The 26,447-nt window shown below is 46.9% G+C and overlaps 1 protein-coding gene across 1 annotated transcript; it reads left to right on the top strand.

Moving 5' to 3' along the window:
• The first annotated feature begins 917 nt into the window (after positions 1-917).
• Positions 918-13,080, top strand: LOC126214942 (uncharacterized). Its single transcript, XM_049941579.1, has 2 exons — positions 918-2,412; positions 12,817-13,080. The coding sequence occupies exons 1-2, from the start codon at positions 922-924 to the stop codon at positions 13,078-13,080; spliced, it is 1,755 nt and encodes a 584-aa protein (XP_049797536.1). The 5' UTR covers positions 918-921.
• The last annotated feature ends 13,367 nt before the right edge of the window (positions 13,081-26,447 follow it).

The raw sequence follows: 26,447 nt of genomic DNA, 5'->3' as shown, positions 1-26,447 counted from the left end.
TGAAATTTGTCATGAACTGCTATATATATTATGACTATTGAGGTAAATACATTGTTTGTTCTCTATCAAAATCTTTCATTTGCTAAGCCTATCAGTAGTTAGTACCTTCAGTAGTTTGAATCTTTTATTTAGCTGGCAGTAGTGGCGCTCGCTGTATTGCAGTAGCTTGAGTAGCGAAGATTTTTGTGAGGTAAGTGATTTGTGAAACGTAAAGGTTAATGTTAGTCAGGGCCATTCTTTTGTAGGGATTTTTGAAAGTCAGATTGCGTTGCGCAAAAATACTGTGTATCAGTTTAAGCACAGTCCTGTATAAATTATTCAAAGGGGACGTTTCACAACAAAGCATTAAGCAACGGGGTCACAAGAGGTAACCTCTGTAGTGGCGTAGCAAGACAGCCACGCCACTCGGAGGTAGCCGAAATGCACGCGTTTAAATACACGCAGACCGGCGTGAGGTCTGGAACAGGACAATGTCTTGAGAATTGCAATAAAGTACGAAAATCTTGTAATACTTAACTTTAATCCATAATCGGTGTACATCGCTCTTGATTGTACATGCTTCATAAAATAATATCAAATGCTATGGCGCCTTGCTAGGTCGTAGCCAAGGACGTAGCTGAAGGCTATGCTAACTATCGTCTCGGCAAATGAGAGCGTAATTTTCAGTGATCCCCTTCTGGCAAAGTCGTCTGTACAACTGGGGCGAGAGCCAGGACGTCTCTCTAGACCTGCCGTGTGGTGGCGCTCGGTCTGCTATTATTGACAGTGGCGACACGCGGGTCCGACGTATACTACCGGACCGCGGCCGATTTAAAAGCTACCACCTAGCAAGTGTGGTGTCTGGCGGTGACACCACAACCTCAAGAAATCAAAACAACGTCCCCTCGTAAACGGGAAGTTCAGTGTGTCACATGTCAACACATGAAGGCATTTGTGTCTAATGCAATTCACTATCTTAGGTTTCAAAATGACGGGAAAACAAGTTTACTTCAAAGACACTTACAGGTGCTGAGTGTCACAACTGATATCACAGTATTTGAGCTCAACAATGGAATATCAGTAGAGTTTTATACATGTTTGCATGAACTGATGACTAGTTTGGAACCTAGTTGTCCGCTAGTATGGTCAGCTGTTACTGTTCTGCAACAGGCTTGCAAGCACAAATCGGCAAGAGCTGCCCTGACAAATACTTTTAAATTTGTTCCTGTTTTAGCCAAGATTTTGGGAAACAATCTTACTCGTGAAAAGAAAGTAAATGTACTGAAGCTGTTGCAGGATGTGACTTATGGAGCAGTAATCCCACGGCAAGAAGCACATTTAACAAAACTAGTGTCAATACTATCGTCATGGATAATAAATGAGAAAAATACAGCTGGTACTCTTTCACTTGGAGTGCTTGTGAACTTGTGCTATAAGAATGTCCCAGCCATTTACACACTTCTACGTTGTGTGGATCACAAAAGTTTCCTAAAGACATTGCTTGAACTCAAAACAGAAAATATCTACACAACAGTACAGGTACTGAAGTTGCTAACAGAATGTGACAGTGTATCAGGAGGAATACCTGATGGAGATATACTTTATTTTGTGACAGTGGCATTCATGAGTATAAAAGAAGTTCTCAGGACCAGGGACACATTTCTACTGAGACTGATATTAGATTTCTTCGCTGATGTTAACTCCAGTACCCACACACGGCAAGTTCTTCTTTCATATACAAGCTTTAAGGATGGCGTGGAGAAGCTTTTAGATCAGCACTGCCTGTCAGATCCACCTGAAGAGCTTGGCATGCTGCTGGAATTCTTGCAGACTTTAATCTTAATCCGTATAGAAGACCTCATGCCACTGTATAGTCGCATTTTGCAGTTGGCGCTGTGCTCTATTCCATGTTCTGCTGTTGCAGCCCCGGCACTCTCACTTGCTCAAGCTATACTCGGTACCAGCACCAATACCTCTGGAGAGAGTGGAAGTTTAATAGGACAATTCAGTGGGAGTCTTTCTACCCTGTTAACAGTTTTTTGTGATGAAAATGGAACACCAGATGTACAACAGCAATTATGTGAACTCATGAGGGATATGTGTGATGTGGCTCAACTAAGAGAAAAACTGCTTCAGGTTCTTGATGTTGAGCTGGTTCAGCAGCAAATTCGTCCCTTAGTCACCCCTGAAGATCGTCCTCACTATTATTATGATGAACGTGTGACAAAAACTATTCTGTCTGTGCTTGAGCTTACAGTAAGATTGGCACAGTTTGATGGCAGGTGGCTCACTGCTGCTTCAGGTATGCTGGAGCCCACATCTGTACATATGATATTGGCACTGGCTCTTTCCTCTGCATCCGAAGATATTCGTCGGAGAATTTTCAACCTTGTTGTTTCACCTGCAGTTACAAGAGACTGTTTGTCACAACTGGCAAAGTCCCTTTGCAGAATCCAACCTGTTACCAGGAAGAGCTGCGATCGAACCCGATGCGTGAGCGAAGGGTGCGTGGCACAGGGGGAGCTGTGTCGAGGGACCGAACACCAGTCCCTTTCTGTTCGCAGGGCACAGACCAGCAGGTGCTCTGCATGCCGGCGACTTCGTTTGTCGGCGTGGGATCACGGCGCGAATCGGCAAGTGTGCTTCGCTGCGCCCCTGGGTAACCGGGGCGTGTTCTGCCAAACCCAGGCGGTGGTGACATCGCCTGGGCTAGGTTAGATGGGCCCAGACCGCTGAACGACTGGGGGACCGACCCACCACCTGAGTAGGAGTGGGTCCTCGGCCTTCTGGTGGAAGCTCGGGCAAGTAGGCGGCGAAGGACGAGGGGTGCATCCGCCTCTCCGGAGTGCGGGGTGCAGTTGCCGAGGAGCGTCGTGTGAAATCGTCGACGACGGAGCCATCGATGGGGACCAGTGCGCTGGTGACGGCGCGCTGAACCCAGCAGCTCTGGAGTGCCCTTGACCTAGGGGCGAGGTCGGTGGGCGAGCTGCAGAAGTCCCCCCCCCCCCCCCCATGCCAGAGGAGCCGGTCCGGGGCAAGAGACGGGCTCCCACTTCTTTTCATCACTAGTTCATAATGGCCACAACAGAGACGAGTGATACTGGCGCGCCTTCGAGAGCTTCTTTTGCGCCTGATCCCTCTCCACAGGACGAGGCGGGACAGGCAGTAGAGGATTACACAGTAATGCAGAGGCGTTCCAAAATTACGCTGCTCCTGGAACAAAGCATTAAAAATGGCAAGATAAGTCAGGCAGCAATCTTGCAGATAAAAAACGAATTGGCTGCATGGGAAATTGCTCATGCTAAATTAGAAGGAAGAGTAGAGGAGCTAGAGAGAGAAAACACCCGGATGAGACAACAACAACAACAACCGAGCAAGACCTGGGCGGCGGTGGCAGCACAAGCCCCCAGACAAAACAACACAAAAGAGGCAATAGACAGGGTGACACAGAAATAGGAGACGGCAGTCTTCCTTAGGACCCTACCTGGAAAAGATACAAGCGTAAAAAGAATCCAGGAACTTCTGACCACTACAATAGACCCAGTAAAAGACAAAATAAAGATAAAACGCGTCAAACCAAGCCGCAACTCGGTAATTGTGGAAGTTGCGTCTGAAGAGGACAAGAACAAACTTCTTGAAAATCCTAAATTGAATGCAGTAGTGAAATGTGAACCCCCAAAAAAGAGGAACCCCTTGGTCATATTGTATGACGTTCCTACTGTAATGACCAATGAAGAGCTGTCTGAGGCAATCAGAAAGCAAAATTTTGAGGACATAAATGAAAAAGAATTTCAAGACAGTTTCAAACTAAGATTTAAGACGGGTCCTCGGGACCGTGATGTCGTACATCACGTCGCCTAGGTCTCCGCAACAATGTGGAGGAAAATTACGGTACTGGGCAGACTATACGTGGGATTCCACGCTATAAATACTAAAGATTACATTGTGGTACCTCGTTGCCACAACTGCGGCGACTTGGACCACATTCTGAGGCATTGCACCAGGGGATCGGCTTGCTCCAAATGCGGTGATAACGGGCACAGCCGGAAAGACTGCAAGGCCACAGGTGTCTGCATCCCATGCATGAGTCGTGGCAAGAAGTCTTGTGGAGCCACAGGACGAAATTGCCCTACCTACAGGATGCTCGAACAGAGGTTGATTTCCCGCATCGATTATGGCTGAAAACGGCATACCATGCAGGATGCCAAAGCATAAATCCCCGAGCAAAAGGAGGAGGGATGCAATGAGAGCAAGTAGATTCAGGAATTTCCTGAAGTCGCTTATCAGTGCCGACGTACCAACAGTCGACAAATCTATACAAACTGAGTCCCCTACCAGGGACATTGGAATACAAACTGAGCTCCCCTAAGAGGTTAGAGCACCCTCCTCCAAATGCCGGGACAAGCTGCCGATTAAAAATCCACAACGGCAAGAGCATCCTGTGGTAGTGACAGACAATGTTGTAAAACCCGTCCAAGAAAGCAAAATAACGAGTTCCACCGCCAACTCCGACACCAAAGACAGCCCGGTGGTCAGGTTGCCTCCCGTGGACCCGGTGAGGGTGTACCCGAATCTTGAGTACACCATGCAGCTAGCTAGACTGGAGCAGCCGACAGCCCTGACCACTGCATTGCGTCACGTGGTCCGAGTAGGACATGAGTACGGACGAAGGGTAACCTTCTCGGTGATGGAGGCTGTGGACAGAATACAATTAAAGTCGGTGAACCTCCCCACTGACTTCGGAGCACTGCGAGACCTACTCAAAAAAGTTTTTGACAGACGAGGAGAAAAATTTGATCTGGATGAAATTTACCAACAATCAGTGATGGCAAACGGACGACTGGCATATGACTGGAACAAACTCTGGCCGCATGACCACATACATACTTATTTTCCATGACGACTAGAATAAAAATTGGACAACTAAATACTCACAACAGTCGACTAGTAATGCAGGAGCTCCGAAAGGAAGTGGTGGAGAAGAGACTAGATATACTCTGTTTACAGGAGCCGTACTCTCTGGCTGGAAAAGTTGCGTTCACTGCCGCAACATGGCAAACTGTTAGCAGTGGGGACAACCCCAGAGCGGCTATTTTGATAACAAACACCGCACTGCGTGCAACACCTCTGTCGCAATATTCCAATAGTCACTGCAACGTCGTGGAGATACAATCTCCTTCCGGAATTATCATCATCATCAATATGTACTTTCAGTAAGGTGATAGAATTGAACAACATTTAGATCACCTAGCGAGTGTGGCCACGGCGATGCGGGGACGCAAAATTATTATAACTGCCGATATAAACGCCAAATCCCCCCTATGGTACAGTGGCACAAGGGATGAAAATGGTGCTAAAGCAGAGGAGGCGATAATGGCTCTTCAACTGGTGGTGGCAAACAGACCATGTAATCCCCCCACCTACGTGGCTGGAGGAGGACGGGGCACCAACATAGACGTGACGCTGGTCACGCCGAACGCATTGAATATGTTACAAGAGTGGAGAGTGGAAGACAATGCCACCACCAGTGATCACAATTTAATCACTTTCACTGTAGGAGGCAGAGAGTGCCGCTGGGCCATGGGGTGGGAGGTGCAAAGAAATTTCAGAAAAACAGATTGGGAACGCCTAGCCAGAGAGTGCGACATTCCTCCGTTACCAGAAGGAGACGCACGACAGGATTTCAACGTGGACGACAGAGCCGAGGGACTGGTACGAGCGGTACCGAGGGCGATTAAGGCGGCCGTACCAACCAGGAGGAGGGCCGTGGCGGCCACACCGGCACCATGGTCAGCCGAGCTGCAAGAACTACGTCAGTTTGTTAGAAGACTGAGGAAGTACTACCAGCGCAGTGTCGTCTGGTGGGAAAAGCAAAGATGGCTACAGTTATACCGGGAGGCAAAGGACAACTTTCAAAAAGAGCTACAGAAGACCAGAATAAACAGCTGGGAAAGTTTTGTAACTAATCAGCTGGCCCTCGATCCTTGGGGTGTACCATATAGACTGGTGAGGGAGAAAATCCACCCCCCAACAATGATATCAACGCTCAGGCACGGCGACGGAGTGACGGAATCCTGGCAGTAAACTGCTGAGGTCCTCCTTCAGTCGCTGCTGCCTGACGATGACAGGAATAATGACACCGAAGAGCAGCGTCAATTACGAATTGAAAACCTTCATAGGTACGTAAATGACGAAGCGGTCCTCCCCTTCACGGAAGAGGAAGTTGCTGCTCTTATCAAGTCCTTAAAGAAAGGGAAAGCCACCGGACCAGACGGCATTGTGGCGGAGGTGGTGCAGTTCTTGGCCCCACAACTAGTTGCCCCACCTACACATCTTTATAATGCATGCCTTAGACAAGGCAAATTTCCAAAAACATGGAAAACCGCAGACGTGGTAATCATCAAAAAAGGCCCCGAGAAGGACCCTGCTGTGGCCAAGTCCTGCAGGCCCATTTGCCTGCTGGACGGCTTCGGAAAACTCCTTGAAAAGTTGTTAGCGAACAGACTGACTGCTCACCGCATGCTGCAGGGGATGAGCGACAGGCAATTCGGTTTTAGACCAGGGCGATCAGCATCTGATGCAATCGCCATGGCGGCCGAGGTCTGCGGCTAAGCCCCGTGTAAGTATGTTGTTGGCATCATGGTAGATATCAGTGGCGCCTTCGACAACCTGTGGTGGCCTTCGCTCTTCTCCTGCCTTCGAGAGAAGGAGTGTCCAGGGCTGCTATATGGGTGTTTGAGGAGCTATTGTGAAGACCGGGAGGTATGGCTATCATCCCCTAGCGGGAAAGTCCGGAAAACCATCACCAAGGGTTGCCCCCAGGGCTCCGTGTTGGGTCCCCTTTTTTGGGGCATCCACATGGAGCCTCTTCTGGAAAGCCTGCAACAGAGCGAAGAAGTGCCAGAGGTGATAGCCTACGCCGACGACCTCCTCCTGCTGGTCGGCGGCCGAAGTCGCGAGGATATAGAACCTAAAATAGAGCGAGCACTAAATAAACTACAACTATGGTGCCGTAACACCAAAATGACGATCTCACCAACCAAGTCGACTTACCTACTACTTAAAGGACAACTAACGAGAAACCCGACTGTGAGAATTGACAGTGCGCCCGTTCTACGGAGACGAGAAAGGCGCTACCTAGGAATCATCATCGATGAAAGGTGGAACTTTGCAAGGCACATAGAGACCGTAACCCAGAAAGCCCTACAATTATTAAATAACCTGATTTCTATAGCACACAAGAGATTCCACCTCCCGCCTCATTTAATCAAGCTTTACCACAACAGTATACTTACATCAATAGTGGTTTACGGCTCAGGAGTCTGGGCTCACAGGCTCACGAGGGTGGTGCCTGCCGTGACGGTGAGGAGAGTACAAAGGAACATGATATTAAGGTCCGTGGGAGCATAAAGAACTTCTCCGGGTGGAGCACTGCTAATCATAATGGGGCTCTGCCCCTTAGATATTAAGATTAGGGAACAGGCCGCTTGGTACTGGGCCAGGAAGGGTATTAACACCAAGTTAGAGGAAATTATGGGGGTAATAGTCAGGGAAAAGGGGAGATAAGGGAAAGAGGGATAGATCTGTGGCAGGAGATAAGGGAGTCGGACGAAACTGGTAGAAGAACCATTCAGTTCCTACCAGACGTCAAGGAAAGACTAAAAATGAAGTATTTTGAGCCAACAAGGGGTTTGTTCCACTTTCTCACCGGTCATGGCCCATATCGGACTTATCTAAGTCGGTTTGGGAAAAGGGCGACGCCTGCGTGCGACTGTGGCGCACCGGAGGGTACTCCTGACCATGTGGTTTACGAGTGCCCCCTTTTCGATGATGTAGCCGGGACACTGAGACGACAGCTACCAAATACAAATACCTATGACCTTTTGAGACAAGAGGAGACCTTTCAAAGACTAAACATGCTAGCAAACGAGGTATCACAAAAAGTATTAAAAGCTTTTTTGAGAGACCTACAAGCCTAGTTAGATAGATAACACCGATTGCGACCATAGCTCCAGTCCCATACCGCCAGTTAGTGGATAGGTCGACTTCACAGTTGGAATCCGCCACGACCGGGACTAGGGGGACTGGCGTGATCCCGAATAGTGACAACGCACCAACCATGACGTAGAATAGGAAGTAGATTTAGGCAATTAGAATAGGATAGTAAATTAGGAACCTGCAGCGATAAACCACCCTTGCCTGCCCTGTGCCAGGGGCACGCCCATAGGGATTAGCTCTATGGGCAAGGCTTCCAAGTAGGTTTATATAATTACACTGGCACAATTGTAACGCTGCAGGCAGTTAGCACTAACCCTTTATAGTAACTAGAAATCAAGCCAACTTAAAATAAGAAGTAGTCTGCCTAAGTACTAATCGCATAACTGTCTGTAATTAAGTATGATGTACACTCCTGGAAATTGAAATAAGAACACCGTGAATTCATTGTCCCAGGAAGGGGAAACTTTATTGACACATTCCTCGGGTCAGATACATCACATGATCACACTGACAGAACCACAGGCACATAGACACAGGCAACAGAGCATGCACAATGTCGGCACTAGTACAGTGTATATCCACCTTTCGCAGCAATGCAGGCTGCTATTCTCCCATGGAGACGATCGTAGAGATGCTGGATGTAGTCCTGTGGAACGGCTTGCCATGCCATTTCCACCTGGCGCCTCAGTTGGACCAGCGTTCGTGCTGGACGTGCAGACCGCGTGAGACGACGCTTCATCCAGTCCCAAACATGCTCAATAGGGGACAGATCCGGAGATCTTGCTGGCCAGGGTAGTTGACTTACACCTTCTAGAGCACGTTGGGTGGCACGGGATACATGCGGACGTGCATTGTCCTGTTGGAACAGCAAGTTCCCTTGCCGGTCTAGGAATGGTAGAACGATGGGTTCGATGACGGTTTGGATGTACCGTGCACTATTCAGTGTCCCCTCGACGATCACCAGTGGTGTACGGCCAGTGTAGGAGATCGCTCCCCACACCATGATGCCGGGTGTTGGCCCTGTGTGCCTCGGTCGTATGCAGTCCTGATTGTGGCGCTCACCTGCACGGCGCCAAACACGCATACTACCATCATTGGCACCAAGGCGGAAGCGACTCTCATCGCTGAAGACGACACGTCTCCATTCGTCCCTCCATTCACGCCTGTCGCGACACCACTGGAGGCGGGCTGCACGATGTTGGGGCGTGAGCGGAAGACGGCCTAACGGTGTGCGGGACCGTAGCCCAGCTTCATGGAGACGGTTGCGAATGGTCCTCGCCGATACCCCAGGAGCAACAGTGTCCCTAATTTGCTGGGAAGTGGCGGTGCGGTCCCCTACGGCACTGCGTAGGATCCTACGGTCTTGGCGTGCATCCGTGCGTCTTTGAGGTCCGGTCCCAGGTCGACGGGCACGTGCACCTTCCGCCGACCACTGGCGACAACATCGATGTACTGTGGAGACCTCACGCCCCACGTGTTGAGCAATTCGGCGGTACGTCCACCCGGCCTCCCGCATGCCCACTATACGCCCTCGCTCAAAGTCCGTCAACTGCACATACGGTTCACGTCCACGCTGTCGCGGCATGCTACCAGTGTTAAAGACTGCGATGGAGCTCCGTATGCCACGGCAAACTGGCTGACACTGACGGCGGCGGTGCACAAATGCTGCGCAGCTAGCGCCATTCGACGGCCAACACCGCGGGTCCTGGTGTGTCCGCTGTGCCGTGCGTGTGATCATTGCTTGTACAGCCCTCTCGCAGTGTCCGGAGCAAGTATGGTGGGTCCGACACACCGGTGTCAATGTGTTCTTTTTTCCATTTCCAGGAGTGTAGAAGCTGCTATTGTATAAAGTAGAAACTTAGGACCCACTAATCAATAAGGTGGTGGGTCAATCTTGTATAATTATTATTACGTTATGAAATAAAGAATTAAAAAAGAAACTGGAAGTAAGTACACGTAAGATAAACACGTTGTCTGTAAACGAGATAACGAATACGAGACTACCTCACCCAGGTTTCTTATCTCGGTGGACAAGTAAGAGGAGACTCAAACCAACGACTGAGTAACAGCCGAACGTAGCACTTTGATGGTGTGGCGGTGGAACTTTAAGCTCCGTGCCATCCTCCGAGGGTGGAAGGACAGAGGAGAGGTGCAGTAATGCTGCCAACCCTATGGTCAAGGAGAAAAGTGGCTGGACATGAACAAGCCACTGCTAGTGACTGTACGAAACGGGCAGAGAAACGTGCTCGTACTGAGCCTACCGTCAGTCATAGCCCGAATGTGAGTCCTCCAGGTTTGTGAGCGGAACCGCGTGTCGGTGTCAGCGCCGTGGATCTTTTGGAGTCCAGGGATTGTCGCGCGGAGTACGTCCACTTATCTGACCAGCTGGCGAGCCTTACGGTGAATGGTCGTCTTGAGAAGGGCTGTATGTGTCCCGTCATGCAGAGTGACAAGCCTGGCGCGCGGAGGGGCGTGAAGACTCTACCTGAGAACTTTATTCGGTAGGTGCTGGAGCGTCACCATCCGGGACTTACTAATCGTGGCCCACGCAGAAGAACCATACGTTAGTGAGGGTAGGACAACGGAGGTATACAGCCGGAGTTTGATATCTACACTACTGGCCATTAAAGTTGCTACACCACGAAGATGACGTGCTACAGACGCGGAATTTAAGCGACAGGAACAAGATGCTGTGATATGCAAACGATTAGCTTTTCAGAGCATTCACACAAGGTTCGCGCCGTTGGCGACACCTACAATGTGCTGACATGAGGAAAGATTCCATCCGATTTCCCATTCACAAACAGCAGTTGACCGGCTTTGCCTGGTGAAACGTTGCTGTGATGCCACGTGTAAGGAGGAGAAATGCGTACCATCTCCGACTTTGATAAAGGTCGGATTGTAGCCTATCGCGATTGCGATTTATCGTATCGCAACATTTCTTCTCGCGTTGGTCGAGATCCAATGACTGTTAGCAGAATATGGAATCGATGGGTTCAGGAGGGTAATACGGAACGCCGTGCTGGATCCCAACGGCCTCGTATCACTAGCGGTCGAGATGACAGGCATCTTATCCGCATGGCTGTAACGGATCGTGCAGCCACGTCTCGATCCCTGAGTCAACAGATGGGGACGTTCGCAAGACAACAACCATCTGTACGAACAGTTCGACGACGTTTGTAGCAGCATGGGCTATCAGCTCGGAGACCATGGATGCGGTTATCCTCGACGCTACATCACATACAGGAGCGCCTGCGATGGTGTACTCAACGACGAACCTGGGTACGAATGAAAATACATTTTTTTCGGATGAATCCAGGTTCTGTTTACAGCATCATGATGGTGGCACCCGTGTTTGGCGACATCGCGTTGAACGTGCATTGGAAGCGTGTATACGTCATCGCCATACTGGCGTATCACCCCGCGTGATGGTATGGGGTGCCATTGGTTACACGTCTCGGTCACCTCTTGTTCGCATTACGGCGCTTTGAACAGTGGACGTTACACTTCAGATGTTTTACGACCCGTGGCTCTACCCTTCATTCGATCCCTGTGAAACCCTACATTTCCGCAGGATAATGCACGACCGCATGTTGCAGGTCCTATACTGGCCTTTCCGGATACAGAAAATGTTCGACTGCTACCCCGGCCAGCACATTCTCCAGATCTCTCACCAATTTAAAACGTCTGGTCAATGGTGGCCGAGCAACTGGGTCGTCACAATACGCCAGTCACTTCTCTTTATGAAGTGTGGTATCGTGTTGAAGGTGCATGGGCAGCTGTACTTGTACACACCATCCAAGCTCTGTTTGACTCAATGCGCAGGCGTATAAAGGCCGTTATTACGGCCTGAGGTGGTTGTTCTGGGTAGTGATTTCTCAGGATCTATACACCCAAATTTCATGAAAATGTAATCACATGTCAGTTCTAGTATAATATATTTGTCCAATGAATACCCGTTTACCATCTGCATTTCTTCTTCGTGTAGCAGTTTTAATGGCCAGTAGTGTAAATTCAGCTCTCGGCTGGAGAAGAGCGGGTACAAGACCTTTGTCAACTTTAACCCTTTATGGGTGACGTATTCTGCGTGGCGGTGGAAGAAAAGTTACTTATCCAATGAGACCCCGACGCCCGCGATTGAGATGTTGTTTCGGAGAACACGGCGCCGTTTAGTGAAATACACAGCCATGGTTTCAGCGGCATTGAGGGGCCTGGCTGAATGAGAGGCTGCCGCCCACGACACTGTCTGTCTGTTGCTATTGGCTGCTGGGACCACGTGCTCTACAGTGGCGCCCTCATGTTAGACTCCAGCCACGGCTTACGGCGCGTCTGCTGCAGAGACCTCTTGTGGTTATCGAGTTCTGTGCTGTCTGGCTCGGATCCCAAACCCGCGGCGCTCAGTACCAGATAGGAAGGGCCCAGCATACAAGCACCACGCATTTGCCCGGATCCCAATTCACTTTGCTCCGGCATAATGCACTCACGGCTACCCAGAACACTGTACTGACCCTTGCAACATATTGAGGACATTCATGGTAAAACGCGATAGTGCAGCCTATAGTCTTCTATAGCATCTGGACCTACGTTCAAGAATGCATTTCCCGCGGTGTTTCCGTATTTTTAAGCACCCGTCGTAGAGATAAAAGCGGTCTTATCACAACAGCCGGGAGCCCTCCAAAAGCTGCCTTTGTCTCCGACGAACTCTCGCCATAATTGTAGAACCTGAAGGTACGACAGAGTCCGTGCTGGACTACAGTGGGGCGGCACTAAATGCAGTATGCCCTGACAGAGAGTCTATCAGCAGTTTCGCGAAATGTCCTGACATGTAGGCTTGTACAGATAACACCGAGGGGAGCCGCAGCTCGTGGCGTTGCGCGCGAGTGTCGCGGCGGTGTGGAACGGTCGCGCTCGCTGGAGCTGGAGCGAGGTACCTGGCGTGGCTCTCCGGACGTTTCGCCGCCTCCCCCGCCGCACCTGCAGGCGCCCTGGGGAAATCTGGCCGGAGAGATGCGGCCGGGCATCAGCGGCGGCGGCGGCAGCAGACCTGCGATCCGCTGCTGCAGACGACGGTTCGCACTTCGCCGCGTGTTACGAGACTACTAAATCGCACCGAACGGTACCCACACGGCAAACATAGACAACAGCCAGCGCTGGTGTCGTTCACCTAATAATTACCGTGTCTAAAGCTCGATCACTTCAGTATACGAATACTTTATCTCACTACAATCTAACTACATCAGATATGAATGGAAACTTCATTCCTGTAAATCTTTATATACTGTATATCACCGCAAATCTTTCGAGCATGGAAGGCACTATCGATATGCTGCTTTCAAAGAAATGAATTGTACGCAAGGTCTTGTATTTGCAGGCAATAGACAGATTTTGAGATGTTTCCGAAAGTGCGTTTTTTTTAATAGTAGCTGATTATTGACTTGGACAATGTCTATTGATAGTAAAGTCTTAAAATTCCTGTAAATGAAAAGTAAATGGTGTTTTTTGGAGGAAGCTAGTATAAGTAGTTTATGAGTTATCGTGCTGTTGAAATGGTGCAAATGGACTGAGGTCATCAGTCCCCTAGACCTAGAACTACTTAAACCTAACTAACCTAAGGACATCACACACATCCATGTCCGAGACAGGATTCGAATCTGCGACCGTAGCAGCAGCGCTTTTCCGGACTGAAGCGCCTAGAACCGCTCGGCCACAGCGGCCGGAGAGGACTTAGTAAAACGTCCTTGGATGATGGTACTTTCCAATGGGAAAAAAGTGGATATGAACATGTTTTATGGCGCACGTAGTAAATACGATTTCCCTTCACCCCTGTCCAGGGCAGCTCCAGAAATGTCTGCCGCATGAAATCTCACTGACTGCAGTAGAACTTTCAGTGGTGAGTAGCACTTCGAATTGAGCCCTGGTCACGACCGAAGACGTGTCGCCGGCCGTGGTGGCCGTGCGGTTCTAGGCGCTCCAGTCCGGAGCCGCGCTGCTGCTACGGTCGCAGGTTCGAATCCTGCCTCGAGCATGGGTGTGTCTGATGTCCTTAGGTTAGTTAGGTTTAAGTAGTTCTAAGTTCTCGGGGACTGATGACCACAGCAGTTGAGTCCCATAGTGCTCAGAGCCATTTTGAAGACGTGTCTGCAGACGCCGCAGTCAGCGGTGGAATAACACCTATCGCTGGCCGTACGGTCCGACAACCATAAATCATTGTCTGGTGCGCAGTTTCATGTCATAGCAGGACCCTTTTGGTTTTGAGCCAAGGCAACCTTACAGCATGAAGGTATGTCGACGATATAATACATCCCGTTTCGTTGTCCTTTATTGCGAGTCACCCTGGGCTTATATTTCAGGAATTCACGCTCGCACAAGCCTGAAGTTTCTACTGCTTGATTATTGGCAGGGTTCTCCAACCTCCTCGGGATTTTGACGATCTAACGCTCCAGTTGGACACAATTTGGCACCATATCCCACAGGAAGACATGAAACAAGTACGTCAGTCGATGCTAAGCCGAATAACAGCTTAAATAAGTGCCAGAGACGAACCAACGCGTTATTGCCTTGCTCGATTTGTTAAGCTCTTTAGCTTGAACAAATCATCAAAATTTTCTGAAACCCCAATCATTTGTTTGTCCGTAAATGTACATCACATCTACCAATTTCAGTCCTATTCCTGTAATTCCTTCATGGCGAGTAATTTTCAGTTTTCCCCCTTTTAAATGACTACAATTTTCACCTCCGTATTGTGCTGTCCAGATAGACACGGTGGGTGCTGTCGTACGCTCCCAAGCATTTGTTTGACGTGCATGTGACCCATCATGACTGACTGGTTGCAGCGCCACAGGAATACGTTCCCATAATTATTTGGTGGCACCTGAACATGAAGCTTTATGCTGCGTAAACGGTCGTGCAATAATGTGAGAAAATACTGGCACCCGAAGCGGATTTTTGCATTCTTTAAATAGGTTCCTCAGTTGCGGATTCTCAATTGATCAAACATTTTGCGTAAAAATGAATTCAATGCCGACTGCACCTCTGAAAAGACTCACATGGGGAAGAGTAGAGTGCCACAGTAACGTCGACTCCAGTGTGTACATTGCGCATCAGGTCCAACAGTAGTCCGTAGAGAGTTGCTGAACACGACAGGCCATACTGTACATACCAAATACCGACCCCACGTTCTCTCGGGCTTACTACATCTTAGCCTAGTTATGCCCAGAATACATCCGAAGTCTCTACCTGACGGCTAGAGCATGATATTTATTTATAAATTTACTTCACCTGGTAAGACATTGCAGTTTGTATCGTACACGAGCAATATATAATAATAAAAACAATAATAATAATAATAATAATAGCAATAACAATAATCAATAATAATAACAATAATCAGTAATAATAAAAATAATCAGTAATAGTAACAATAATCAGTAATAATGATAATAATTGTAATAATAATCGTGATAATGTACAGAATGTTAGAAAATTATTCCAATTTTTAGAGGTGGTAGTTTGGATGAAAACAAGAGAGTAATGTCCAGTACAAACGGGCTACGAAAAAGAGCTGTGAATATTTGTTCATCTTGAGTACTTTGTGCGACATCTGTTCTATAGTATCCTCTTCGCTCTTCATATTTTGAAAGATGGTAGCACGGACCAAACCAAGACAGAAGTATCCAGTAAACACGGGCCCTACCTTGGACATCTTCACATCTATGAACACTTGTTCATCTTCACTACCGTAAAACACATTTCATCTACTGCAATTCCTTTGATATTACGAGCGACCTAGAGGAAGCAGTAAACAAATGAGTTCACATTTGGCAATTACTGCACACCGATACAGAATGCTGTAAACGTCTGTTAGTGTTGTTACTATAAACTGTGGTCACTATCAGAAGCTGCGACATTGTCGCGAACAAAGCAGTGACCCGTATATACAATAAGTTTCCTTTAATTTACGTCTATGGTCACAAACTTTTTGCTAATAGATTACCGGTTGCGGTCTATAATGACAATCATCAGATCTGCAGCAAAAAATCGGAAAAAACAGAAATACACTCGCAGATTATGTGCAGCTTAAAAACAATAAATAGACCATAATGAAAATTACTACTGACAAATACATGCATTTGTGCGCTTTAAGTATGAAGATGCATACCTGTTTTATAAAAACATAGTCCTAATGCACTGCAGCCATAGAGGAATCGTCAAATGTTAAATGCAAAATCAGCACGAGTATCGTCAAATATATATACATAACGTCATATGCACGAGTCATTGAGGGTCATTATAATCCGAAACCGGTAATCTGCCAACAAAATGTTTGTGACCATAGACGTAAATTAAAGGAAACTTATGTTCACTGTTCTGTGTACTTCCGCTGTATAGTTAGTTCTAATTGAGGCATGCGAAATGGTTTTACATTGTAGTCTTACCTTTGTACAGTGTATCATAACGCTGTCCTATTATTCCACGCAGGAAATGGCAGATAAGATCTCTTATGGTTTGGATAACGAAAACATGTCGAAAGCAATAGTAATTAGATTAGTTTAGAAGCTCTGCTGTTTCACAATAATAGAATAATGTGTGTTCATTTGTTTACAGCATTCTGTTGGTCTTTGGTAACAGAGGAAAGCTTACACTAAGAAAAGTGTGTTTCAGAGTAGCAAAGATGAAAATTGCTCTCAGCTCTTAGGTATGCATTATGGAGCCCATCTTGAAGTGACTTTTCTCTTTTCTTGGTCCATACTACACCCTCTCAAAATACTGAATAAGTGTTTTTAACATGCTATGTACAGTAACGAAAATGACAAACATAAGAAATGTAGTCTCGCTAACATTCAGCAATTTATTCATTATCTTCTTGTCTAATGAATGTAGTGGTGCTTAAGAGAAACGTATACAACAGCATGAAGGAATCAGAACTCGAAATCGCTTGAATGGACAGGGGAAGAACGAGAAATAATAGGATAAAACGATCAGCTAAGTTAGGAAGAACAAAACGGAAGAGGTTCAAGTAGGGTAGGTAGTTTAAGATGTGACTGAGATAGGCCTACTTGTTTAGTATTGGACAGAAAGAAAACAGGTGAAATATGCCAAGATGCAGGTTGCCAGGTCATTACAGCGCTACCACTCGTGTTCGCGTTATTTCTCTCATCATGTTGGACAAATAACCATGAAGGATGCTTACGTGTCACTTCTACCACACTCCCAATAGTGCCTGAGAACGCCCATTACCCAGGGGACCTGGAATTGGGTAGTATCTGACAGTCTTAGGAGGAATCGTTGTGCTGTCTACCAAAGGTCTTAACTGTCTTTTCAAGACGTACTTGGGTGCTCGAGATTCCCAAGTTTCATCTGAGAACTCAAACGACCGCCCTAGCAGTTACGTTGCGTATAGGAAGCAAACAATAAAAATTGTGGTAACAGAACAGGACTGTCATATTTTAAGCCCCATACATCTGTAAAACAGCTCCAGTACATTAAAGACTGTGCCACCCTTCTCATTTTTAGTTCAGAGGCTTACCATTGACGTTTTTAATTACACAGTAACTGATGAAATACAAGCTACCTTCCACATCACGACAACAGGTCTCTTTTTAGATTTAAGACACTGTAATCCGACCGGAATATCGGATGGCTGTGTGGATGGTACTTGGCGAACAATTTGCCAGCGAGACAGAGAGGGAACGGAAACGGGAAAGTGGGGAGTGAGAGAGCGAGAGGAAGAGGTTGAGTGAGAGAGAGAAAATCCACTTAACATCAGCTCGACCGCCAGCGAACAAAAAGGTGGCCCTTCAGCGAGGGCGGACCGTCCTAAACGGCTGGAGATTATTCAATCGCACTGCTCGCAGAATACAAACGTGTAGCGAGCCCGCGCTGACGTATTATAATTTCATGTAAAACATCGGCCCTCCGGGCGGCGCAGTGAGAGGGGCTGCGGTGTGTAGCCTGGGGAGAGTGAGGCAGGGGTTGGGGAGGAAAGAGTTGGCTCTAGATGCTATCTGCGCGCGGTCGGACGAGCTGCTAAATTTAACACCAGCCAGCGCGCTGTATCCATCTCTCTTATCTTAATATATTCGTTAATCTCCCGCGACTGCTTCTGTGGGAGGGGGTAGTGGATGGGGAGGGGGTCAGCCTACTAGTCGGGCCGAGCCAGGGAAGCGGAAAGGAAGCGGGGGAGGGCGAATTCCGGGGAGTGGGCGGAGAGGGAGCGTTTACTAAATGTGCTTCCATGCTAATTCGTTTCGAAATTGCGGTTTATCAAGATAAAAGCCAGTGCCCGGGCAACGTCCCCCCCCCCCCCCCCCCCCGTCCCTCCTTTCCTCTGACAGACACGGGGCGCCGTGGGAGCGGCGGTTAGCTCCGCAAAGCATTCGTGACGTGGCTTGCACTGGTGCTGCTTTTAAAGTGGATGAGCTGTTGGCTCGTCCGCACGGAGTCTGAGGTTCGGTGATAGTAATTAACTTTATTAACTCCAGACTGCGGGACAGCGCTGGAATTTTCCATCCGACCCGCCCAGTGTTGATCCGCGCCGAAGACGACACACGCTGACGTCCACATGCGTACTTCGCAGACCACCATATGGTGTGTGGCGGTGCGTACTTTACAGAACATTGTCGTTTCCCCCTTTCCTGTACCTGTTGGGAATGGTCTGCTGGAAGAAGTATTATTGTTTAGCCACCGTGTGAGCTCGAATCGTGATCTTTTCATGAGATATGCGTAGAACGAAGTGATACACAGGTGTCCCAAAATAATTATTGAAAACTAGTGTATTCCGACATTAGCGACATCTGGTTAACTTACAACACAAACATCATGTGGCTACTGTACGGCAGTCCGCAGCTCGTGGTCGTGCGGTAGCGTTCTCGCTTCCCCCGCCCGGGTTCCCGGGTTCGATTCCCGGCTGGGTCAGGGGTTTTCTCTGCCTCGTGATGACTGGGTGTTGTGTGATGTCCTTAGGTTAGTTAGGTTTAAGTAGTTGTAAGTTCTAGGGGACTGATGACCATAGATGTTAAGTCCCACAGTGCTCAGAGCCATTTGAACCATTTTACTGTACGGCAGCTTGTTTTAATCAGTAGTACTACTGACAACATGACTCGTGCATGTGATGTGATTTATATGTATTTGACGATGCTGGTGCTGATTCCGCATTTAACGCTTGACGATGCCACTATGGCTGCAGTACATTAGGACTTTGTTTTTATGAAACTGGTATGCCTCTTCATATTTAAAGCGCACATATGTAAATTTTGTCAGTTCTCATTTTCATTATGGTCTATGTATTGTTCTTAAGCTGGATACAGTTTGTGAGTGTATTTATGTTTTTCCCATTTTTGGTGCAGAACTGATGATGGTCATTAAACACCGAAACCGGTAATCTGTTAACAAAAAGTTTGTGAACATAGACTTAAATTAAAGGAAACTTATTACATATACGGGTCACTGTTTTTTCGCGATGATGTCACATCTTGTGATAAGGTGTACACTCTTTGAAACAGAATATCTCTTTAATTAAGGGATAAAAAAGGCGGTGAAAAACATAATAATGTTTTCTTTTGTTTCAAGATTGTCAGTAAACATGGCATTATCTTTTGAACAACGGAAATTGGTGCTAAAGTGTTACTGGAAAACAGAGAATGTGAGTGCGGTACGCCGTCATTGGAGAGTTGAATTTGGAACACCACCACTGATAAGAGTAACAATTACAAGAGTCAGAGATAAGTTTAAAGTAGAAGGAACGGTGCGCGATACGAAGAAGGGACATAGCGGATGAAACAGGAGTTCAACAGAAGATAAGAGTGTTGATGCAGTAGTAATTCAGGTATACACACGATTCCCGAAGAGTTCTGCGAGGCAATGCTCTCGTGAGAACGAGATCTGCAGAGGCGGTGTTCATGGAATTTTGGGGTCTCAGAACTTTAAGCCTTACATTCCAAGACTTCTCTTAACGAGGATGATCCTGATAGGCGAAACGAAATTTGTGAGTGGTTCATTAACAGATGTGACGAAGAGCAATGTTTCAAGATCGAATTGCTTGGTTAGATGAAGCGACGTTTAAACTTGATGGAACAATTAACCGCCATAATTTCGTGTACCGGGCCAGGGAAAATCCATAAGTAACCGAGAAAAGGCATGTTAATCTACCAGGAGTAACAATCTGGTGTAGTCTGTCTTCTAGAGGGTTAATTGGGCCGTACTTCTTTGACAACACTGTCACGGGCGACTCAATGTTGGAAATGATAACTCCTGATCTTAGTTTTGTGTTTGGAAATGATGATTATTAGTTTTAACAGGATGGGGCGCTATCTCGCTTTCACCTGGATGTGAGGGCATTTCTCAATCGTACATTCCCCGCCAGATGGATAGGACGAAGAGGGAGTGTGGAGTATCCCGGTGTATCTCCAGATTTAACTCCTCTAGACATCTTTCTGTGGGGTACTCTCAACAACAGAGTTTACGCTGCGAGACCACATATACTGGATGATGTTTGAGAGAAAATTGAGGAAGCCTGTGTTGCTGTAGCGTTGGAAACAATAAAGGTGGGGTGTCGCTCAGTCGAAGGTCGTTGTCGACGGTGTATTGCGATGTACAGACACCAGTTTGGACATTTGCCACCTTAAATCGGACCATGAGGCACCTAACACCACTAAAATTGTATTTCTAGCCCCTTTCATTAAAGAGATGTTCAGTGTATACATTATTTTGGGGCACCCTGTATTGCTCCACCAATCTAGCAGTGTACGCTGAATGAATTTTAAATAGGAGACCTCTTAATGGTGCGCAACAACTCTTTTGTAGCGTTCGTCAATGCAATTCTACCTATGGTCGCAGGTTGAATGTGTCTGATGTCCTTAGGTTCGTTATGTTTAAGTAGTTCGGGATGATGATCTCAGATGAAGTCCCATAGTGCGTAGAGCCATTTGAACCATTTTTGAAGCAATTGGACTACCTTAACCTAACCGAAACTAAAGGAAACTAAACTGACATTACTTAACCTAACCTAATTAAGATCCAACCGTATCTCTGCCGAGCAGCTCAATAACGAGTTTCGGGAAATAGTTCTCTTACCACCAGACATGAAGTTAAAAATCTAACAATTCCATCATTAATAATAATGGCGGCGTTCATAAAATAGAATAGAAGTAAGAACAAATTGGACTGTGGGTCCTCGCTTTACTGTAAGTCATTGATTTCAGGGTCTATGGCTGATATTTTTATCGATGACGTAGAAAACAAAGTTCTAAAATCTCATCAAGTCTCAATGGGTAAATTTGTTTTCTTACAAACGTTGCATTGTCCATACTTTGTTGTTTCATAACGGTTCCGATGAAGACAATGACGAAACAGTAAAAACGTTCAACGAGTCTCATGGAAAAATTGTTTACCGTGGACCACGAAACTGACAGCACATCAATGGGTAAATTTGTTTGAAACTTCCTGGCAGATTAAAACTGTGTGCCCGACCGAGACTCGAACTCGGGACCTTTGCCTTTCGCGGGCAAGTGCAAGTGAAGGTAGGAGACGAGGTACTGGCAGAAGTAAAGCTGTGAGTACCGGGCGTGAGTCGTGCTTCGGTAGCTCAGTGGTAGAGCACTTGCCCGCGAAAGGCAAAGGTCCCGAGTTCGAGTCTCGGTCGGGCACACAGTTTTAATCTGCCAGGAAGTTTCATATCAGCGCACACTCCGCTGCAGAGTGAAAATCTCATTCTGGAAACATCCCCCAGGCTGTGGCTAAGCCATGTCTCCGCAATATCCTTTCTTTCAGGAGTGCTAGTTCTGCAAGGTTCGCAGGAGAGCTTCTGTAAAGTTTGGAAGGTAGGAGACGAGGTACTGGCAGAAGTAAAGCTGTGAGTACCGGGCGTGAGTCGTGCTTCGGTAGCTCATTTGGTAGAGCACTTGCCCGCGAAAGGCAAAGGTCCCGAGTTCGAGTCTAGGTCGGGCACACAGTTTTAATCTGCCAGGAAGTTTCATATCAGCGCACACTCCGCTGCAGAGTGAAAATCTCATTCTGGAAACATCCCCCAGGCTGTGGCTAAGCCATGTCTTCGCAATATCCTTTCTTTCAGGAGTGCTAGTTCTGCAAGGTTCGCAGGAGAGCTTCTGTAAAGTTTGGAAGGTAGGAGACGAGGTACTGGCAGAAGTAAAGCTGTGAGTACCGGGCGTGAGTTGTGCTTCGGTAGCTCATTTGGTAGAGCACTTGCCCGCGAAAGGCAAAGGTCCCGAGTTCGAGTCTCGGTCGGGCACACAGTTTTAATCTGCCAGGAAGTTTCATATCAGCGCACACTCCGCTGCAGAGTGAAAATCTCATTCTGGTAAATTTGTTTTCTTACAAACGTTGCATTGTTCATACTTTCTTGTTTCTTAACCGTTCCGATGAAGACAATGACGAAACAGTATAAACGTTCAACGAGTCTCATGGAAAAATTGTTTACCGTGGACCACGAAACTGACAGCTGACTATAATTCCTGGATTTCAACGTTAAAGACAGGGCAATGAGCACTAATTTACCGTTCAGAACCAACAACTGATGCTGTGATTTCAAGTGATTCACTTATCCACAGGCTTATAAAGAAGCAGTGTTCCTTAGCCTAGAGCGGAGGGCAGCAAATATGCTAATGACCAGGAAGCACAGGTAGAGGAAACTAATCTTCATTGAGAAAATAACAGTTAACAAGGTTTAAAAAGTAGATATTGTTAATAAATCGCTGCGTAAGAGTGATACGCATAAAACGAATTAACTTTACGGTGATAAAACGAAAATGGTCGCGATGACGTACTTTGAAACAGTATCGCAAGGATCTCGAATATTTTCCAAGTGTACGATGTTAAAAAAGCATTCGAGGCAAATACTCTTGTGAGGTATAAACCGATGCGCAATGTCAGTATAAATATAAATAAGTTCTAAAGGCCAGCAGTTTATAAAATTCAGTTCACGTTCTGTGATGCAAAATACAGTGTCTCCTCGTAACTCTGCCATCTCATATATTTCCGAAACGAAATAAAATCTGAAAAATAGAAATGGCTAGGGATGTACCTATGTCAGGAGCTCACACAAGGGGCAATAATGCACAATCCATAAAGGTAAACAAACATCACATTCAATAGCTAGTTAAGTCTTGTTATTTCTACGGAAATGAAATTTAGAGTTACAATCGATGACGGCCGATCTGCTTTCACTGTTCTAAACCTCATACCTTCTGAAATTCGCAGATATAAATAGAATGCAACGGAGCTACCGTTTCTGCCGTAATACGCAGAGCAAGGGTTGCCTGCAACAGGTTTCAAGACAATGCAGGCAACCCGCATTACAGCAGACACTGTGCGCGCTATTTCAATTATTTGAAGTCTGTATTCGTAAAGAGATAGGGATTTACAGCGGTGAAACGAAGTTTGTCATTCCTAATCGTACATCTGGTGTTCATTTCGGTGGTAAAAACATACAGGACTGTTCAAGGAGGAGGAACAGATTTCATACATTTATTGCTTCCTAACTAAAAAAGATTGAAACATAATTCCAGCGTTCCGGAAAGGGAAGTTATAATTTTTACGCACCCGATGTGGGCACCGTGTGTTACACAACAGATATCCAAACGGTGGCTCATTTCCTTCCACACAAGAAGCAGCTAGTCTCTAGTTATGGAACTCATAGCTCCAACAATGCGATGTCGCAGACTTTCAAGAGTGTCAGGCATAGGTGGAATAAAAACGCCGTCTTTTACGTAAGTCCACAGTATTTGAACTTTTCTCTTCCCAGGAGTGTTCGAATTGTTTTCCTATCTTCTCCATTTTGGAAGCAACAAATCTTTGCAATCTGTTCCTTCTTTTTGAATATCTTTATACGAGAGTTGGAACTTAAAAAAAGTGGCAACTATTTATTCACAACCGATACAAAAGAGTTACATGTTTGTTCCTGTTACTGTCATTCAAAGTAGTCACCAGCGTTGTGTAGAACCCGTTGCCAGCGATGTGGAAGGCGTAGTACACCGTTAGCAGAGCCTGTTCTGTTGATGGTGCGAATGGAGCGGTCTACTGCCTGTCGATTCTCTGAAACAGTTTTGAAGCGAATGCCACGAAGTGACTCCTTCATCTTCCGAATAAAATCAAAGTCACAAGGACTTAAGTCCGGGGAGTATGGTGGATGGTACAGTACTTCCCAGTCCCATGCGCCAGCGCATTGTCGTGCAAAATGATGGGTGGGATGTGCAGAAAGTGTCGCCGCTTCATTCGCAAAGTTGGCCGCAGGTGATGCTCTAAAGAAAAGGTTTGAATGTTCTCATTTTGGGAAAGATTTTAACGATGCCTGAAAGCCGTACTGGCAGCAACACTGAACAAGAATATTTGACCATCTGAAGATGCCTAGATTCTTAGCCGAAAATAGTAATCCATCCAAATAAAGAAGATTTCATGCCTGATCCTGACATAATGGGTTTTTAACCATAATATTAGTACAGACTGCGACCTACTGCCTGACAATGTCAAAAAACCTGAATAATAGCATTAGACTAATGAACTCGGGTTCCCGGGTTCGATTCCAGGCGGGGTCAGGGATTTTCTCTGCCTCGTGATGGCTGGGTGTCGTGTTATGTCCTTAGGTTAGTTAGGTTTAAGTAGTTCTAAGTTCTATGGGACTTATGACCGTAGCTGTTAAGTCCCATAGTGCTCAGAGCCCTTTTTGAACTAATGAACTATTCATTCTCTGGCACTTCGAACCAAAATAACTAAGATGTGTGCTGAACACAGATGGAGTTGGTGGCGGATGACTATAAGCTGCGTTGCCCAAGTCATTTGATTGAAATGAAATGATGATGGAGGTAGACAAGTAAAGAAACTGATTTTCCAATGTTGTATTAGTCTTTCTGGATTTCTTCACTCGCGCAAATTAAGTTCGCATACTTGGTCGGTACTTGAGAAGTGATTGTGAGGTTCACCATTGAAATCCAAACGACCTGCCTGTCACGTGGTGGAGTGTCGGTACCTTTCCGTTCCAGGTGAAGGAATTATAGCGCGTATTAATCCCCTCGTTGCACTGCTTCCTTATTCGCTGCATAAAGTCTCCTAGGAGCCATAGAATATTTGCACGAAAGTCACGCTAACACGCAAGATGGAGATTTGTCTTGTTTACCGCCGAGTGCCGTGAGCCTTCCGAAACGAGAACCATCACGTGACCTTAATGCCGTGATCACCAGAAATAAGCAACGTCCCTAAGCAACTGCTTCCAAGTGTAGCAGAGCCGAAAGACAGGGGAAGTCGCAGAAGTTTGCGGAGCATGCCAGCTGCTACTGACGCTACCTCCGTCACTGGCAAGATTGTTCCACTTACGAACACTACAGCTCGAATAAAGTAACTTTGTGAATCCAGCATGCAGCCTGCTACGCTAAACATGGCTCTGCATGTCTCTGGAAATATGACAACACAGCGAGCACGTGGCGCTGAAGGAATAAAAAAAATTCCGCTTCGTTGTCTGAGGTCATCAGTCCCCTAGAACTTAGAACTACTTAAACCTAACTAACCTAAGGGCATCACACACATCCATGCCCGAGGCAGGATTCGATCCTGCGACCGTAGAGGTCACGCGGTTCCAGACTGAAGCGCCTAGAACCGCTCGGCCAACCCGGCCGGCATATAGATCTAAATGATCGCTTGTTCAGAATCGAAAGCCTCCGGAAGTGCTTCACTCAATGATTAATATTTTGACACAACTTTACGTTAGAATGCGCGTATGTGTTACATACCTACTGGAAACAATTCTTACTACCGTATTCCTTCATCTATGCGAGATGAGGAGGAGATTAGTGTTGAACGTCCCGTCGACAACGAGGTCATTACAGACGGAGGACAAGCTTGGATTAGGGGAGGATGGAAAAGGGAACTGGCCGTGCCCTTTAGAAGGAACCATTCTGGCATTTGGCTGAAGCAACTTAGGGAAACCAAAGAAAACCTAAATCAGGATGGCCGGAAGCGGGTATGAACCGTCGTCCTCCCGAATGCGTGTCCAGTGTGCTAACCACTGCGCCACCTGGCTCGGTGTATCTACATGAGATACTTCGTTAGCAAAAATTGCATGTTTTTTGCTCAAAACCTTATTTCTCTGTAAGTTCTTCACCGATTTCTTTTAAATTTTGGCTCAACGTTGCATTCGAATACGAACGTGTTCTCACATACCTACTGGAGTGGATGGTGCGTATATGTACATACAGGATGTAACAGAACTACACCAACAAACCTCGAGGTGAAAATGGTTCAAATGGCTCTGAGCACTATGGGACTTAACATCTATGGTCATCAGTCCCCTAGAACTTAGAAATACTTAAACCTAACTAACCTAAGGACAGCACACGACACCCAGCCATCACGAGGCAGAGTAAATCCCTGACCCCGCCGGGAATCGAACCCGGGAACCCGGGCGTGGGAAGCGAGAACGCTACCGCACGACAACGAGATGCGGGCCTCGAGGTGACGTAGACGGT

This window comes from Schistocerca nitens, chromosome 12, assembly GCF_023898315.1.
Source record: "Schistocerca nitens isolate TAMUIC-IGC-003100 chromosome 12, iqSchNite1.1, whole genome shotgun sequence".
NCBI classification, from domain to species: Eukaryota; Metazoa; Arthropoda; class Insecta; order Orthoptera; family Acrididae; genus Schistocerca; species Schistocerca nitens.
Note: the sequence above shows the minus strand (reverse complement) of the source record. Positions and strands in the feature narration are given on the sequence as shown.

Excerpts from the sequence above, each read along its gene's own strand:
- LOC126214942 (XM_049941579.1), top strand. The coding sequence starts at position 922 with ATGAAGGCATTTGTGTCTAATGCAATTCACTATCTTAGGTTTCAAAAT. Across the intron at positions 2,413-12,816 it reads GAGACTGTTTGTCACAACTG|ATAACACCGAGGGGAGCCGC; the intron begins GCAAAGTCCCTT and ends AGGCTTGTACAG.